This window comes from Gracilinanus agilis, chromosome 5, assembly GCF_016433145.1.
Source record: "Gracilinanus agilis isolate LMUSP501 chromosome 5, AgileGrace, whole genome shotgun sequence".
Classification (NCBI taxonomy): domain Eukaryota; kingdom Metazoa; phylum Chordata; class Mammalia; order Didelphimorphia; family Didelphidae; genus Gracilinanus; species Gracilinanus agilis.
Window position 1 is genome coordinate 191,778,439 of NC_058134.1, and position 17,608 is coordinate 191,796,046.

At 35.7% G+C, this 17,608-nt stretch overlaps 1 protein-coding gene across 1 annotated transcript in view; it reads right to left on the reverse strand.

Moving 5' to 3' along the window:
- MGST1 (microsomal glutathione S-transferase 1) overlaps positions 1-16,380 on the reverse strand; it is a 33,699-nt gene extending 17,319 nt beyond the window's left edge. Inside the window, exons 1-2 of the mRNA XM_044679881.1 lie at positions 16,075-16,380; positions 1,324-1,475 (exon numbers count right to left, since the gene is read on the reverse strand). Coding sequence (XP_044535816.1) covers positions 1,324-1,449 — 126 coding nt within the window. The 5' untranslated portion in view covers positions 1,450-1,475; positions 16,075-16,380. The remainder of the gene's footprint in view (positions 1-1,323; positions 1,476-16,074) is intronic.
- Positions 16,381-17,608: the final 1,228 nt, after the last annotated feature.

Below are 17,608 nucleotides of genomic sequence, written 5' to 3' on the forward strand. Positions count from 1 at the left end.
AGAGAGAGAGAGAGAGAGAGAGAGAGAGAGAGAGAGAGAATGAACTATCCTATACTATCCTATATTGCCTCCAAGTTAGGGGATTATAAGAGGCAAGCATACATAATAGTTTATAACAGTAAACAGTAGGATCCTAGAGTTATGGAATACAAGATAATTATAGCATGAGTGTAGAGGGGCCAGGAGTGAGGAAAGGGAATAAGTAAAATAGGATCCAAAAAATATTTTCCTATTTCACCATTTTCCAAGGGTTGTCCTTAATAAAGGATCTTTTAAACAAAAATAATTTATTATCCAATTCTTTATTAGATTATAGAAAATGCTGTTTGCATATAATGTATATGCTACATAATAATTTTAATTACATTAAAAAAAGAAACTAGGTTGGTCTAGAAGTCAAACAATTTGTTCAGGCCATAGGACAACCTGAATAGTATAATGGGAAAAAAACACTAGATTGGAGTCATAGTATCATATTATAGAAATTGAGTTAAAAGAAATTTCAGAAATCATTTAGTCATCATCCATGGAGTAAGTCAAAGACTCAAGAACCTTCTAATATTTTCAGTCTCTAAATCCAGTAGTCTCTCAGTTGTAACATGGGTCAAAAGACTTGGAGTCCAATCCTGGTTGTGACATTTAGTGCTGTATGTAATGAGACTTTAGAGAGCCATTTATAGCAAATGAGGTCAGTCAAGTGTCAGAGGTAGAGGAACCAGTGGACCAACACAGGTACTATATTGCCTATATGATTTGGAGTAATCATTTTTAACCTTGATGGGTCTTAGTATCTCCCTTGTATACAATAAGAGAATTAGAGTGGATGATCTCTAGCTTACCGCTCAAATTTATGTTCATTCCAGTGACACCATTAGATGACTGAAAATGACTTTTTTTCCCTAATCTCTAATTTGCTAAACTTGGCTCTTGAATCACAAGATTCTTAGTTGTTAAATTGGATATTCCTGGGGCTCAGAGTTCTGTGCAGCATGACAAAAGGTGAAAGCTACAATAGAGGTGGTTGAGAGGGTGGGTGGAGGAAGCATTTCTAATAAAATTTATAAGTTTTAGGATCAGAGCACTACTACTATAACTATATCAGATCCAGCTGTACAAAAATGACTGCCTCATAATTAGGGTGAGAATATATTCCATTTGTGACATTAAACAAAGAACTACTGAGCTAAGAAAAGTAACTGAAGATCATTATTTCAAGAAACACAGCATTTGAAAGTAGAAAAAGGGAAAAAATCACTTTTGATATCTTCATATTTTAATGGGTATTTCAGTTGGTTCTGCCACATTACTTTTCTTATTTCTTACCTTTTTTGTTACTCTCAAGAATCCTGTAAAAGCACTCATTGCCATCATTTTTAAAAGGACAATGGTTGCATAGGAGGTAAAAGCCAAGAAAACCTTGTTGTCACTCAGTTGGGGAATTTCAGCCATTTTGTAACTTGAGTACTACTGAAGTCCTAAAAAAAGAAATTGGGTATTTTTAAAAAGATAATAATGAAAATAACATTGATTAGACACTTGATTTTCTTAAGCAGAAGCTGAAATAATCTACCTTAAAAGAAAAACAAAATAAACAATAAACCCAATCTGAATTACTTGAAAATCTATGTATCTTGGCTTCAATAATAAGTAAGAATATAATTCTTTAAATTTCAAAATATTGGTTCTACCCTATTAAACACAAGTATGATAGATCATTTTATATACTTCACCAAAGTGAGAGAACTGCAAGCAAGAAAGAGTGATAAATAATTATTATAAATGAATCCTCTCCAACAATAGAATAGAGTACTCTGGAAGTAAGTGAGCTCCCCATCAGTAGAGCCTGTATGGCTACTTATTGGTGATATTGTAGAAGGGAGTCCTCCTCAATGAAGAGTAAAAATAAGTGAGTACATCTTTACCTTCCACATCTAATATCCTATAATTATATGAAAGTATATGAAATATATGAAATATATGGAGTCATACTGAAAGTAAAACCTAAATCAAAATCCAAGAAACATTTATTAAACACCAAGTGTGCACAAGGCTGAGGAGTCAATGACAAATAGAAAAACAGAAGGGTCAGAAATGTTAGATTATTCACTTGATTTACCCAAACATAACAAATAATTCTACTCGTCATTTCATTTTTAGTGAAAATAATAATAATACATGTAAATCTTCTCACCAGGAAGGTCTATGAGTCTATGAGTCTAATGAGGTTCAAGAACTCTGTCTAATTATGCAAACAAGAGATTTATATTTATATTTGATAGAAGAAAACCCCTATGCAAAGGGAAAATTTTTTCCTTTTATTTTCCTCTTAATTCAATTTTACCCTATAATACAAAATAATCAAACAATCTTAACAATTGATCTATGTTTAGGGGCAATCACAACACTATGTACAGCCATTTGCGCAATTACACAAAATGATATAAAAAATTGTAGTATTCTTAACATCAAGTCAATTAGGCTCAATATTAGTGACAACTGGACTTAAAAACCCCACATCTAGCCTTGCAGGTCTGTTTTGTAAAGGAAAAGAACTGAAAATTAAGGGATACCCTTTAATTGAAGAATGCTAGAATAAATTGTTAAAAATTACAGTAACGAAGTGCTAATTGCTATAAGAAATCATGAGAGGGATGGTTTCTGTGAAACCTGGGAAGGAAAACCTAGACAATCTGATGTAGATTGAAGTGAACAGAAGAACAATTTAGATGGTGAACAATACTGTGCAAACAACTCTGGAAAAACTAATCACCTTTGCAGAGGACTCATCTCCATCTTATGATAGGGAGGTGATGGAATAAAAGTACAGGATACAACCCATGTGTTGTTTTTTTTCTTAATATAATAATTGTTTTACCAGATTATATGTCAATAAAATTTTTCAATATTTGTTTTCTGATATTTTGCAATCCATGTTCTTTCTCTTCCTCCCACCCTCCACCCTTTCTAAGTGTAGATAATTTGATGTAGATTGAACATATATTAACATATGATACAAATTTCCATGATCATCATGTTGTCAAACAAGACACATATTGCTTTCACTAGAGAAAAATGCATGGAAGCAATAAAGTGAAGAATGGCAAGTTCCTATTTGCACTCTGACTCCATTTGTTGCTTCTGTGGTGGTATGTACCCTTTTTTGTCCTGAGTCTCTTGGAGTTGTCCTGGGTCCTTGTCTTGTTGATAATAGTTAAGTCATTTTTACAGTTGATCACCATCTATTATTGCAGTTACTGTGTACAATGCTCTTCTTGCTCTTCTCACTTCACTTTGCATCACTTCCTACAAGTCTTTCCAAGTTTTTTGTGTTATCTTGTTTGTCATTTTTTACAGAAAGCAATATTCCATTACAATCATGTACTACAACTTGTTCAGTCATTTCTCAGTTGATGGATATCGCTTAGTTTCTAGTTCTTTGCCACCACAAAAAGAGTTGCTATAAATATTTGGTACAGGTAGATTCCTTTCCCCTGTCTTTAACCTCTTTTGGATTCAGACCAGTAGATTCAGACCAGACTAATAGAGATAATTGTTGGGTCAAAGGCTATGTATAAATTTGATGGCCCTTTGGGCATAGTTGCAGATTGCTTTCCAGAATGATTGTATCAGTTCACAACTCCACCAACAGTATATTAGTGTCCTGATTATTCTATATTCTCTCAAAAATTTATCATTTTCCTTTTCTGTCATATTAGCCAGACTGGGGTGGAGGGAGGATACCTCAGAGGTGTTTTAATTTGTATTTATCTAATAAATAGTCATTTGGAGCCTTTTTATATGACAAAAGATAGTTTTAATTTCTTTATCTGAGAATTGCCTGTTCATATCCTTTGATCATTTGTCAGTTGAATGACATATTTTTAGAAAATTGACTCAGTTCTCCGTATATGTGAAAAAGGAAGTTTTTGTCAGAGAGATTTGGTATAAAGATTTTTTTCCAGTTTGTTGTTTATCTTTAAACTTGGTTGCATTGCTTTTTTTCTGTGGAAACTGTTTAATTTAATATAGTTAAAGTTACCAATTTTGACCTATGAGTTTTTTGAAAATGCCAAAGTTGGGAATTGTTTTGCATAACTTTTCATATTTGTAACAAGAGGTTTTTTTAATCAGTCAATAAGTCTTTATTAAGCACCTATTGTATATGTCACTATGTGTACTATGATATGTACTATATCAAGCACTAGAAATTCAACAAAAGGCAAAAGACAATCTTGCTTTCAACGAGCTCATAATCTCCGACTGAGGGAGACAATATTCAGACAACTAGATATAATTAAGCTATACATATGATAAATTTGAAATAATCAAAATAAAAAGGCACTAGAATTAGTGGAAACTAAGAAATGCTTCCTACAGACATTATCTGGGATTTGAAAGAAGTCAGGGAAGATAGACAGTAGGATAAGGAGGGGAAACATTCTAGGTTTGGGGGATAGTTAAAATCCCAGAATTGGGAGTCATAGTGTTTTATCAGAAGAACACCAACAGGGCCAGTGTTGCTGGATTGTAGAATATTTGAAGGAAGATAGGATATAAGGGGACTAGAAAGTTTGGGAGAGCAGGCTATTATGAACTCTGAATGTTGAACAGAGGATTTCATATTTGATCCTGAATGTGATAGGAACATATCAGAGTTTAATAGGAGATTGACAATGTGGTCAGACTTTCATTTTAGGAAGACTTGACAACTGAGTGGGGTATGTATTGGTATGGGGAGAAGTTTATGGCAAGGCCACTAAGGAGCAGGCTAATGCATCACTCGATGTAAGATGATGAAAGCCTGAGCCAGGGTGAGTGGCAATGTTAGAAAGAAAAGGATTTATTTGAGAGAGGCTGTAAATGTAGAATCAATAGGTGTTGGCATCAGATTGGCTATAGGATGTGAGAGAAAATGAGGAGTTGAAGATGATGCCTACATTGAAGATGATGACAAGTCTGGATGACTAGTAGAATGGTGGGACCCTCAACATTAGTAGGGAAGTTAAAGAGCAGAAAGGTTGAAGAGGGAAAATAATAAACTGCCATGTCGAATTTAAGATTTCTAAGAAACACCAATTGCAAGATGTCAAAAAGGCAGTGGAAATGAGAGATTAGAAACAGGAGAGAGATGAGGGGCTGCTAGGTGTGGGGGGAAGGAAAGGGGCATAGGCAATTATGAGAACATTCATTTTTCTTCATTTAAAAAATAATTTAACCAAGCTTCTTGTCTTAGAAAACTACACTGCACTCTTCTGCTATTCCTACCTAATATCATTCCTCTAACCTCCAAGGCACTCCAATTCTAATTCCTCATTGTTCCATAGAACTAACCTTTGGATCTTAAATTCTTTATCAGTAGACCACAAGGTACTACCCAAAGGGGAATGGTTTTGAAAAAATGGAAGCCTGGTATCTCTCTTCATCAAATCATAGATTGATTGTACTTATGTGTATAGAAAATGTATCCACAGTATTAAAATTATAGATCTTTAAAGACTGAAATAGAATCCATACAAAGGGATAATCAACTAGCTTCACTAGAAGCAAATGTAGGGCAAAGAAAAGCTTATTTCACCAATATTTTCCTTTTTTTAATCATAAAAATTACTATCCTCATATCTAGCTTCTGGCATCACAAAGTGAATAACCAACAGTTATGAGAGTAATATGGAAGACATAAGAAAAACTATATGTTCCAACAAAAAGTTGTAAAGTAAAAAGTATGTGTAAAGATTGAATGTAAAGGATGGTGGGATCCTTCACTGAAGATTCATTGCTAATTATCTTTCAATATGATATCTCTATGAGATTATATTACAAAATGAGCCATGACACATAGATAAGCAGGCAAGTAGAAAATAGTAATGATGAGTTTTATGAACAGAGAGATTTTTGCACAATGTAGAGGTTAAGACATTTAGTTTTCTTGTATTGAAATGATTAAGGAACTGAGAAGGGGATAATAAAATCAGCAGAGAAAAGGATTTATAAGAAGAAGTACTATGCTAGTATCTCCTTATCTGCCTTATAATTTTCTTTCAAAACTTAAATTTGGAAGTGTTGCAGGGTAGCTTGGGCATAGCTACATGGTCTTCAAAGTTAAATCTGGGCTGGGAGTAGGATCAGGGAATGAACAATGATATGAATGGGAATATGAGAAAATGTGGGTTTAAAATAAGTGGAAGTTGGTATAATAGCAGAGGAATAAGTGAGATATATCATGTTCAATTGAGTGCCCTAACTTTGTTTTGGGAGAAATGCTTGCTTCTTTCATTTCTCTTACCCTCCTATCCAATCATATTCAGACCCTCTTATCATAAAGCTTGCCTTCTCTGATTTATTCAAAGCAAAACTTATTGTCTCCACAAACTTTTTCACTATGGATTATGAGCCTTACACATGCTATTCACCATTCCTGAATAAGGAGACAAATTTGTTCTACTAGCCAAAATATGCCACCAATTGTTAGGGAATTTTGTTGATGACAGCCTTAAGGAAGACAGGAATTTGAGCCACAAAGGTAGAGAAAAAAGATTTATCCTCCTTTTCTTACCTTTTGATATGACTAATTAATTTGCATGCCAATACCATAAGACTCTTGGGAATTTCTAGCCCTAAGTCAAATATTGCCAGGAACAAAGAACTATGGTCACAGTTCCAGATCCCAGGGGAGTGAAAAGACTTCCTCTTATCATAGGAACTTTCTGCATGACTTTTCTTAATTATGTGAGGGAGTACCCTAGAAAATTAGAATTGAGCAGGCTGCAGAAGCTAGTAACAGAGAGTAGTATCCATGAGATAAGTGGAGTGAAGCATCTGTAAGAAAGGAAAGAAACCCTAAAGTGGCAGGAATAACAAGGACATGCTATCAAGTAGGAAGCAATGAATATATAAGAAAATGTCAAGGTGTGGGTCAAGCAAAGGAAAGTACCTGACATTCAGTAGACCCAGAGACAGAACAACAATGTCATTGTCAGAAGACAGTAGTTTTTCTGAAGTCATAAATTGCCTCTCTACATGCACAACCTGATTACATGTTTCTTACATCAGTTCAACTATGGCTTATGTATACAGGTATACATATAAATGTATTTTTCATTTGAAGTATTTATTAAGGGTCTAATAATAGTTGACTATACTATGCACTGGGGATACAAAGATAAAAGCAAAAGAAAACAAAAACATACACACCTATAAACATGTTTTTATGTATGTACATGCATATAAAAATATATATGGGATTTATGACATAAATAGATAAAAAAACAATTAACCTTAAAAGGGAAGGCTCTAGTTGCAAGAGGCACCTTAAAATGCCTCCCAAAATTAATTGCTTGAACTGAATTTTAGAGGAAACCAGAAATTCTTGGAAATGGTGGAGAAGAAGAGGGAATATCTACACTAGAAATTAGGTGTATTTAGTGATTACAAAGGCATGAAGATAGGAAATGGAACATTATGTATAAAAAAAATTAGGTCAGGATACCTAGATCAAAGAAAGTAAAGAAGGAAGTAGCATGAAAGCAGGCTGGAAAGTATGAAGGAACCAGATTGTCAAAGAGTTTCACATGCCAAACGGAGGAGTTTATGTCTGGTCCAGAGGTAATAGAGAGCCATTTAGTCTTCGCAAAGGTTAGAACTCCAATTCTAAGTTGTGTAAAGGGTGAAAAAGGGGTTTTATGAGTTCAATATATTAAAAGGTGGTCACAGGAGAATTGAACTATTATCAATCCTCAATTAAGAATAATCTCAAGTCAAAATTGACTTTTATGGAAGTTTATTTACAATTAGGAAGGTTGAAGGTAGGGAAATTGAGAAAGAGAAACTCTGGTCTGGACCAGAGTCCCGGACAGGATGGAAATTTAGAGGAGCACAGAGGTTAATTAAACAAGGCTTCTAGCCACGAGGCCTTTTACAATTAGAGAGGCAAGAGAGGCCTCCCTGAGGGTAAAGCCTCCAGAAACGCCAAGGGAGGAGAAAGAGAGTCAGCCTAACTTACCCACGTGATAATTCAGAGGGAAGGAGTCAGAGGTCCCACCAGAGTTTCAGCATTCCAACACTCCTCCATATACCAGAAAAGGTCCTTACCAGATGCTCTCTTCCACTGAAGATCTCCGCTGACTGAGGACCTTCCTTTTAAAGGGGTCACTTATGCGTCACTTCCTGTTCCTCCCTCCTAATTTGCATATCCAATCACAATAGATGATTCTCATAGACCACCTAGGGGGTGGGTCAGTTGATTCTGATTCGTCCCTCACTCTAGCACACTTAGGTTAGGACCTCCCAGAATTAGAGGTGTTCTCACCTTTGGTGACTAAATGTAAAGATGGGCAGTGTAGACTTAATCTAATTATCACAGTTGGCAGAGATGAGACTAGCCATATTTGGGTTGTGACAATGGAGAGGACAATGGAGAGATGAATTGTGGTCAAGAGTAGGCTGCCTGCCTCCTCACATTTCCAATTATGACCTATGCCCCAAAGGCACTATCAATCAGGAAATGTATAATGAATGCATAATAATATAAACATATAGTAAAATTTATATACCGATATAAATATAGAATTTTAAAAAAAATTATGGAGACCAGTCATGCAAGAATGTTGAATAATAACAGGTGGACAAATTGGGTAGTATAAATAGCAGGACAAAACGTAAAGTAACCTAGCATCAAGAATCTAGCACATTGGGTCTATCCTCTGGGAATGATCTGTAGAACAACATGAACTAAAGTCACATGGATCAAACAAACCAGTGGAAGGACTAATTATAATTTATGTGTTTTCAAGACTCACTGAGGTATTACACTACCATTAATTTAAAAATTGAGGTATTTTTCCTCACTAAGTAGAAGTAGTATTGGTTAAGAAAAGTGTAAAGAAGAATTTCTAGAATAATAAAGAATTGGTCTATGTATTTGGTGACAGGGATGGCCTCGCAATTATTATGACTTGGGCTCAAATTCTGCCTCTAACACATATTAGCTGCTTGACCAAATCCTTAAATCTCTTGGTTCCAAGAAATTCTCTAAGAATAGAAAAATAATCAAATTATTTATCTATATCAGTAGAAGGAATTTACACACTGGGAATCTACCCACTGGTGAAATTATGAAATTACTCCAACAAAAAAAAAAAAGGAAAGAAAAATTAAGAGAGAATTTAGTAGTGAAAGAAAGGACATTTTTAAAATTAGAATGGACTTTTATGATCATATATTTTAAGAACTACAAAGAACTCCATACGTCCAGATTATCCCCCTCCTTTAAACATGAACCACATAGATATCATCATCCCCAAAAGAATCATCCATGCTCTACTTAAACATGTTCAGTAATGAGGAACAATAGCAAAAACTATAGAATGTCTTTTGCTTAAAAAAGGTTTTGTTTTGTTTTTTAAACACTAAAGATGATTATTTGCTCCATCTGATTTGTGGTTTTTAGGAGAGGTGTCAAAACTGAACAGCTTGAGGAGTAGCTAGATGGTTCAGTGGATAGAGAGCCAGATCTACAGATGGGAAGACCTGAGTACAAATATAACTTCAAATATTTCCTACCTATGTGACCCTGGGCAAGTCACTACAACCCCATTATTTAGCCCTAACAGCTTTTTCAGTCTTGAAACCAATACACAGCATTTATTCTAAGACACCAGGTAAATTTGTTTTTTAAAAAAGTGGTCAGTTGGTTCCAATAGAATATAGTACCTTTAGTTGTCAGACCTGGGATCATTTCTGCCCCTTCCCACACTGTCCTAGCAGTTATGGGTACAAAAGAGAAGAAATGAAATGTCAGTACAGGTCAAAGAAATCAAGAGCATAACATCTATTAAAAGCATTTGTAAAGATATATGTTTCTACATGGCAAAAATTCCTGGCATACACAAGTAGAAAAGTCCAAAGGTAATAAAAATGGGAAATTATGAAACAAAATACTTCCTGTCTCTTTTTGTGAAAATTTATTTGAGAGAGATAGAAATGTAATAAAAACAAAATTAATTTAAGAAAGAGATTGATAGGAATTTTGAGTAGGCAAATAATAGACCATACTGTATTAACACTGACATATGTACCTGTTGCCTCTCCAGATAAAATGTAAGCTCTTTAAAGGTAAAGATTTCTTCTTTATCCTCAGGCTATAGGACAGTGCCTAGCACATTATGTAAGTACTTAAGAAATACATATTAATTGACAAGAAAAAAGAAAAGGACAACATTCATGAAACTTGAATAACAAAAACTAAATTAAAGAAAATAAAATATGAATTCCTATTCTGGTGAGGTGGGGAGGACTCCATGTTCTTTATGGTCATTAAAATGAAGCATAAGATCTTGTAGGTTGTACCATACTTGGCAGCAGATTGAGTCTTCTTTCCAAGGACCAATCTAGTGAACTATGGAAAGGTTCATCATCAGTGTGCTGGGCACATGGTGATGAGTTTTTTGACTATGGCAGCCATAGAACATTGAACACTGTACAGTGGTCTTCAGTTCTCCATATTCATTGCTCCTCAGGCTTCTACAGTACTAGAGTCAATTGTTGATTCTGTATTATAGACTAAATCATATAAATTTGATAAGCTTTAACTTAGAAGTTCCTGTTCTAAATGTGAATCCTTGTCCAATGATAAACATTTACTGGATAATTACTGGAAGAAATCAATTTTGATCAATCTTGACATCCTCATTATAAATGAAACCAAAAGACAGAAGGAAATTGCAGTTAAAGAGATGTCTTCAAAGAAATAGAAGCTTGTATGGCCATATGGTAAAAGCAAAGATAACCAATAGATAGTCTGTGTACTCTATTAGTACACTCTAGTGATTAAAGAAATGCAAATTAAAACAACTCTGAGATACCACCTTACACCTATCAGATTGGCTAATATGATTAAAAAAAAGGAAAACTATAAATGCTGGAGAAGATATGGGAAAATTGGAACAATGCTATTGGTAGAGGTATGAAAAGAAACAACCATTCTGGAAAGCAATTTGGAACTATATCCAAAAAGCATATTGTACAAGTCATCTGTATAAAACTAAACAACTGTATGGAAATACTGTACAATGATCAACTGTGAAGGTCTAAACTATTATTAGAAGGCAAGTTCTCAAGATAACCCCAAAGAACTCATAGTTCTACACTGGAGAGAAAACATTTCCACTATTGTGATCACAAATTGTTTCATATATATTTATAATAATACTTGAGTACTAAAGAATGCTTTATAATTTTCAAAGCATTTTGGTGTTCATTGTCTAATTTAATCCTTATAATAACATTATAAGGTATCATTATATAACACTTTACATATAAGGAAAATGTAGCTCAAAGATGTTATGTAATTTTTGCCTAGTTTTACAAAGCTTCCAAGCAGTGGAACCAATTGAGCTGCCCCATGACTCAGTCAAGCCCATCAAGTATAAGCTGGATAACTATTTATCAGAAATGTTGTATAGGAGATTTTTTCCCAGGTATGGCTGGATTAAATGACCTTTAAGGTCCTTCCAAAAAATCAGATTCTGCTGCTTTCAAGAACTTTCTCTCACTGATAAATTATGTATATGATCAATATTCCTCATCGAAAATTGGTCAAAAGATATGAAGAGGCAATTCTCAGATGAAGAAATTAAAACTGTCTTTAGTCACATGAAAAAATGCTGCAAATCACTATTGATTAGAAAAATGCAAATTTGAATAACTCTGAGGTACCAACTCATATCCATCAGACTGGCCAATATGACAAAAAAGGAAGATGATAAATCTTAGAGGGTATGTTGAAAAATTGGGACACTAATACACTGCTGGTAGAACTATGAACTGATACAACCATTCTGAAGAGCAATCTAGAACCATGCCCAAAGGGGCCATAAGACTTCATATGATCTAGCAATACCACTATTAGGTCTATATTTCAAAGTGATCAGAGATAGGGGTAAAAGGATTAACTTGTGGAAAAATATTTATAGAAGCTCTTTTTGTGGCAAAGAACTTGAAATTGAAAGGATGTCCATCAGTTGGAGAATGGCTCAACAAGTTGTGGTATATGAATGTAATGGAATACTATTGTGTCATAAGAAATGATGAGCAAGATGATCACAAACAAACCTGGAAGGACTGACATGAAATAAAATCAAAGTGAAGTGAGCAGAACCAAGAGAACATTATACATAGTCATAATAGTATAGAATGATCAAGTGTGAATGACTTAACTAATAATAAAAAAGTATCAATCTAGGATAACTCCATGGCATTCATTATAAAAAAGGCTACCCACTGCCATAGAAGGAAATGATGAAGTATGAATGCAAATTGAAACATATCATTCTTCCTTTACTTCCTCCATGAATTTTTCTCTAGTGTAAGGAAGATGTCTTGCTTCACAACATGAAAAACACAGAAATAAGTACTGTGTGATAGATAACACATGTATGTACAAGCTATATCATATTACCTGCTGTCTTGGGGAGAGAGGGAGTTTTGAAAGGGAAGGGATAGAATATGGGTCACAAATTATCAGAAAACAATGATTAAAAATTGTATCAACATATAAATCTGGAAAATTTTTTCTAAACTAATTAAAAATATTATCAATGGCAAATACTTCATTTATTGAACCTCTGATCAATGCATGGCACTGTGCTGAGTCAATGTCCCAAAACACAGGCATAAAACATGTTAACTACGCTCAAGAAATGAACCATGTATTTAAGGAGTCTGGATTTTAATACATGATTATTATATATGATTAAGTCACTTCAATCTAAAATAGTTTATATTAACTGTCCTTTGGTGTAGCAGGCCTTCAGAGGAGGGAGAAAACACAGGCAAATGGGGCAAAGGAGGAATAGTCTGTGTTGAATTTTGAGGTTGGGCCAGCTTTTGCTGGGCAGTAAAGTGGGTTCGAAGGACAGTTAGCAAACTTGCTTTCTCATTCAGTCTCTTGTAAGGGGGTTAGTCTTGGCTATCCAAATGGATTGGAATAGGTACTGCCTTTCTTTTGTATAGCCTCAATATCCTCAAGGCAGTGCTCTGCATACTGTGGATACTAACTAAATATTTTTGACAGAATACTTGTCTTTCTAGAAACTTCTGTGTTCAAGATTCTCTCGAAGATCCTACTCCTTTCCTATTTCCCCAGAGTATCTATAGCAGTAATCTCTTGTTTATAAAGAGTCTAAAGAGGATTCTGGAGCACAGAAGTTATTTCTCCACTTCTGTCATTACATAATCTTTGTGAAATAGAGGAAAGGTTTATGTAAATATCCCAAGGAACATGACTCTGCACTTTCCCACAAAGTATTTTTTTCATACTAGCATGTTATTGAGAAACTATTCTAATGCATCAGGATAAGGAGAATTGAGGTTGCTAATTTACATAGTATATTAGATCATAGGGTCCTAGAGACCCTGAACTGTCATCATCTTGGGAAATGATTTACATTTACTAAACCGTAGTGGAAAGAGCATTTGGAAAGGAGACCATGAGTTCTCTTAGTTTTACTTCTTGCTATCTCTGTGATCTCAGAGAAATCTCTTTATCCTTTTGTACCTCAGTTTCCTCAACTGTAAAATGATAGGAGTGGGCAAAGAGAAACAGACTCAGAGAGCTTAAATAAGTTGACAATAGTCGTATGAGCTATCAAGTGTAATAATGAACAGTTGAACTCAGGCCTCCTGACTCCTAAGGCCATTCCTTGTTGATTTCACTATAAATGCATAATATTGTTAGTCCTTCTACAGCCTCTATTCCTTACATTCCATTCTGGATGTTGTCTATTATGTTTCTCATGGATCATATAGAGAAGGGATATCTAAATAGGAGGTCTTCCCAGGGATGGCCTTCTCTGGAACAAGGGAAATTCAGATTCAGGGTAGCGAGAAGGAAAGAAACTTGTCTTTTGCTCCTGAAGGATATGGCATAAAAAAAAAAACAAAAAACCAGTGTTGATTTAAGAAGTAAAAATACTGATTTTCAAAGGACAACGGTGATATGCATTCCCTACATTTTGGGGGAAAAAGGGCAGGTATGGGCCTTGAATTCATGGGTACAGTGATCTCTCCAAAAGGATACTTCTAGATAGATATGCTATTAGTGCAGATCAATACTTGTTCTGTAATTTACAGTTTTGGAGTTTGTTGGGGCACAAATGGATTGATACTTGCAGATTGGCAGCCGGGACATTCTTAGTGGCTAATCTAGAAGAAACCTCAAAAGCACTCCAGTCCAACCTCCTCATTTTCCACAGGAGCAAAATGAGAGCCAGTGAGAATAAATAACTCTGTGTGCCAAATTCACACAAGTTATAAGCATCAGAGATTTGGATTTAAACTCAAATTGACCGATTCAAGAATGACTGCTCCTACCCCACAAAAAATAAAACCCTGCTAATGCTCCGTTATCCACAGGTCCATTATCTATTCTTATCCATGTAAAGAACAGGTACAGAGATTAGATCTGTGATTTCATAGGAAGAGGAAATTCCAGATAGGAGATCTGCCTTTACTCCCAAAGGTTGGCATCTTTTGTGAAACATATTTTCTTAAAGAGCTGTCTAGAGCACTGAGAGATGTGGTGACTTATCTAGGGTCACCAAAAGAGTATGTGTGAGAAACAACACCTGAACCCAGGTCTCTCACATGAAGAGGTCAGCTCTTGTCTCCACTATACTGTACTGCTTGCAATGATGCATTTTCACCAAATCCTCCTAATTCTTTCTGAGGCTGGCTCTCTGCTCACTCTGCCACACTGCTTCCCTCCTCTCTGCAAGAACCTTAGAGAAACTTCACTTCTCCACCATAGAGGGGTATGTTTCTCTTGGCCAAATTGACTTGCATAATCCTACATTAAAGAAACTTTATCTTCTCCCCTCTCTTCTGGAAAGACATAGAAGCAGTTGGTATTAGCCATCAGATCTTCCCAAACAGGCTATGACCTGCCTCAGGGTTTGGAAGAAGCAGTCTCTTCCTCAAGGACCACTGCATAGGACAGTAAGGACAAGGCGATTTCAATATTAAATGTTAACTGGTTCAGCAGCATTCTTGCTACAAGTTGGCAAATACTTAGATAAAACTTTCCCAACTGTAACCATCTCTTTAGAAACTGGGGAGAAAGGAGAAAAGGGTGAAACTTTTTTATATAAAATTGCCAGGACAAACTTCCAAAATGCTGAGTCAAGGATACAAGCAAATCTCTTTTTTCTCTTTTCCTTTCATTTAATTTAGCTCCCCTCCCTGACCCTCATTAATGATCTGGAGATTACAGGACAGGACAGTTAGCAGCCTTGGACCAGTGGTTCTAAGAAGGAAGTCAGGCTTCTATATTCTTTCCCCTTGCCCAGCCTCTCTCCTCCACCAGTAAAGAGAAGGCTAGTGAGTGCACTTGCCTCCTCACCAAGCTGTCCTAGATTTCCTGGTGTGGGAGGGCCATGAGCATTGGCCTTCCTGTACTCTGTTCATTTACACAGGCCACAGATATTGCTTTGGGCTTATCACAGAGAACAAACAAAGCCAGGGCAGATTTCGGTTCTTAGAATTCAAAAGATAGCAGCTCCCCATTTCAGGGTCACAGAAGCTGTAGAACTTAGGCAACTTCCTGCTATCCCAAGGGGGAAATGCCCCAAAGACAGAATTGTAGCTGTGGTTTTCTGTGGTAGCCAGAAGCAATCTTTTAAGTTCAATGTTGGTGTAGTTAGAAAATCAAGATTTAAATTGCCACAAAAGCATGTCAATATTGAACTTCTTAAGGAGCTTTTGTTTTGCTTTCTGGAATGAAACAAATTGAAAAAACTTGAAGAGAGGGGTGGAAGAAACCCATCCCTCACTACAGTAAAGAAGTTTAAAAAAAATTGATACACTAACTGCAATATAATCTGGGCAGGGTTTGCAGGAGACATCCCCCCCCCCAAGAAACAAATATCAACCTGTAAAAAAAAGTAAGTTTCAACCCTTTCCCCTCCCCTCCGCCCCTACCACTGCCAATACTCCCACCACCCAAACACACCTTCAAATATAGTCTCTTGTTCCTCCCCCCAGTTAGAAATTATAAAACCCTGACAAAGCAAAAGAACCAACCTTTCTCCAGTGAGTTTCACCGACTTTGAGCTTGTGGCTTCAGTTTCACAATACTTTTAGGCTTGTTTGACTCCTCCCCTTATTCAGAGCTGCCTGGAGGCCAGACACTGGGGCTGCATTTTCTTTCTTTTCTTCCTTTTCAATGTTGAGGAGCCAAAGGTTTTTCCAGCTCATACCTTTCCTTTCCATTCAGGACTTTTTATCCTCCTTGGACATATTATTGGCATTAGAGATTGCATTAGAGATCCCATCTTTGTGGATGTTACTTGGTCTTTGAGGCACTTCCTTTCCCCTAACGAGATTCTTCTTCCTCATAATTCTGGAAGGGGAGGAAAAAGAATAAATGTATGTCATTTCCCTTGTAACTATATCATTTTTTACCATAAGTGGGGGAAGGGATAAGGAAAGAGAAAGTTGGTTTTCATTCCTCCTGGTGATTTTTTTAAAAGATCAAAGAATCACACAGTCACAAGAATCTCAGATTTAGAAGAAGACATCCCAAATCATTAGTTAGATTCATATAGGAATAAGTTCCCCAATACGGCGTAACCAATAAATGCAGCCTTCCTTTCAAGATCTCCAGTGAAAGCGAATCCCTATGTCCCAGGAGAAGGAACTTCTCTTCAGGATGCTGCTGAGAGAGTAGGCAAATGTTTCTTCTCTTACTGCCTAAATTTCCTCTTTGCAAATTCCCCAGATTGCTTCTCATTATGCCTTTTAAAGACATCCTTTGACTTGTCCTCTGGATACTTCCCACCTCATCAGTATCCTTGTAGAAAGGAACATGGTATTCCTGATATGGCCCAACCTGGGCAGAGACACTGTAAATGCTTTATACTCGGAAGACAGGCCTTGAAGGGTAATCTAAGAGTCCATGAACCTTTGTTTGACTGTCCTAATACACTGTTGACTCATTTTGAGCTCCTAGTACTCTAAATAAAAACTCAGGTGTTTTTCATACAAACTGCTGTCTTAGCCATATTTCTTCCACCTGGTACTTATAAAGTAAATTTGTTCACCATAAAGGAAAGACATTAAATTTATCTCTATTAAATTTCTTATTCATTTTGGTCCAATATTCTAGACTGTCAGGATCTTAAGCTATCATTTCCGGCTATGCATCATATGAAAATTTGATAAGCCTGTCCTATGCCTTTCTCCAAGTCATTGATAAAAATGTTAAATAGCACGAGGCCAAGCACAAGTCCCTGGAATACTTCACAAGGAACCTCCTTCCAGGCTGACATTAAAGTATTAATAAATACTTTTTGGGTCCAGTCATTCCACAAGTTCTAAATCTACTTAACCACTTCATCATCTAGATCAAGGGTCTCTCAAATATTGATGGTGCACTCCAATCAGCAAAAAAAATTTGGAGCATGCACGCACTATGTGTATATTTATTTACTTATAAATTATATAATGAAGTATATTATGGGCATCATAAATATATACAAAATCAGAACTTTAAAAGATGTGATGAAGATGAAATGAATAATATTTTAAAATTTCTTTATAGATGATACAAACACAT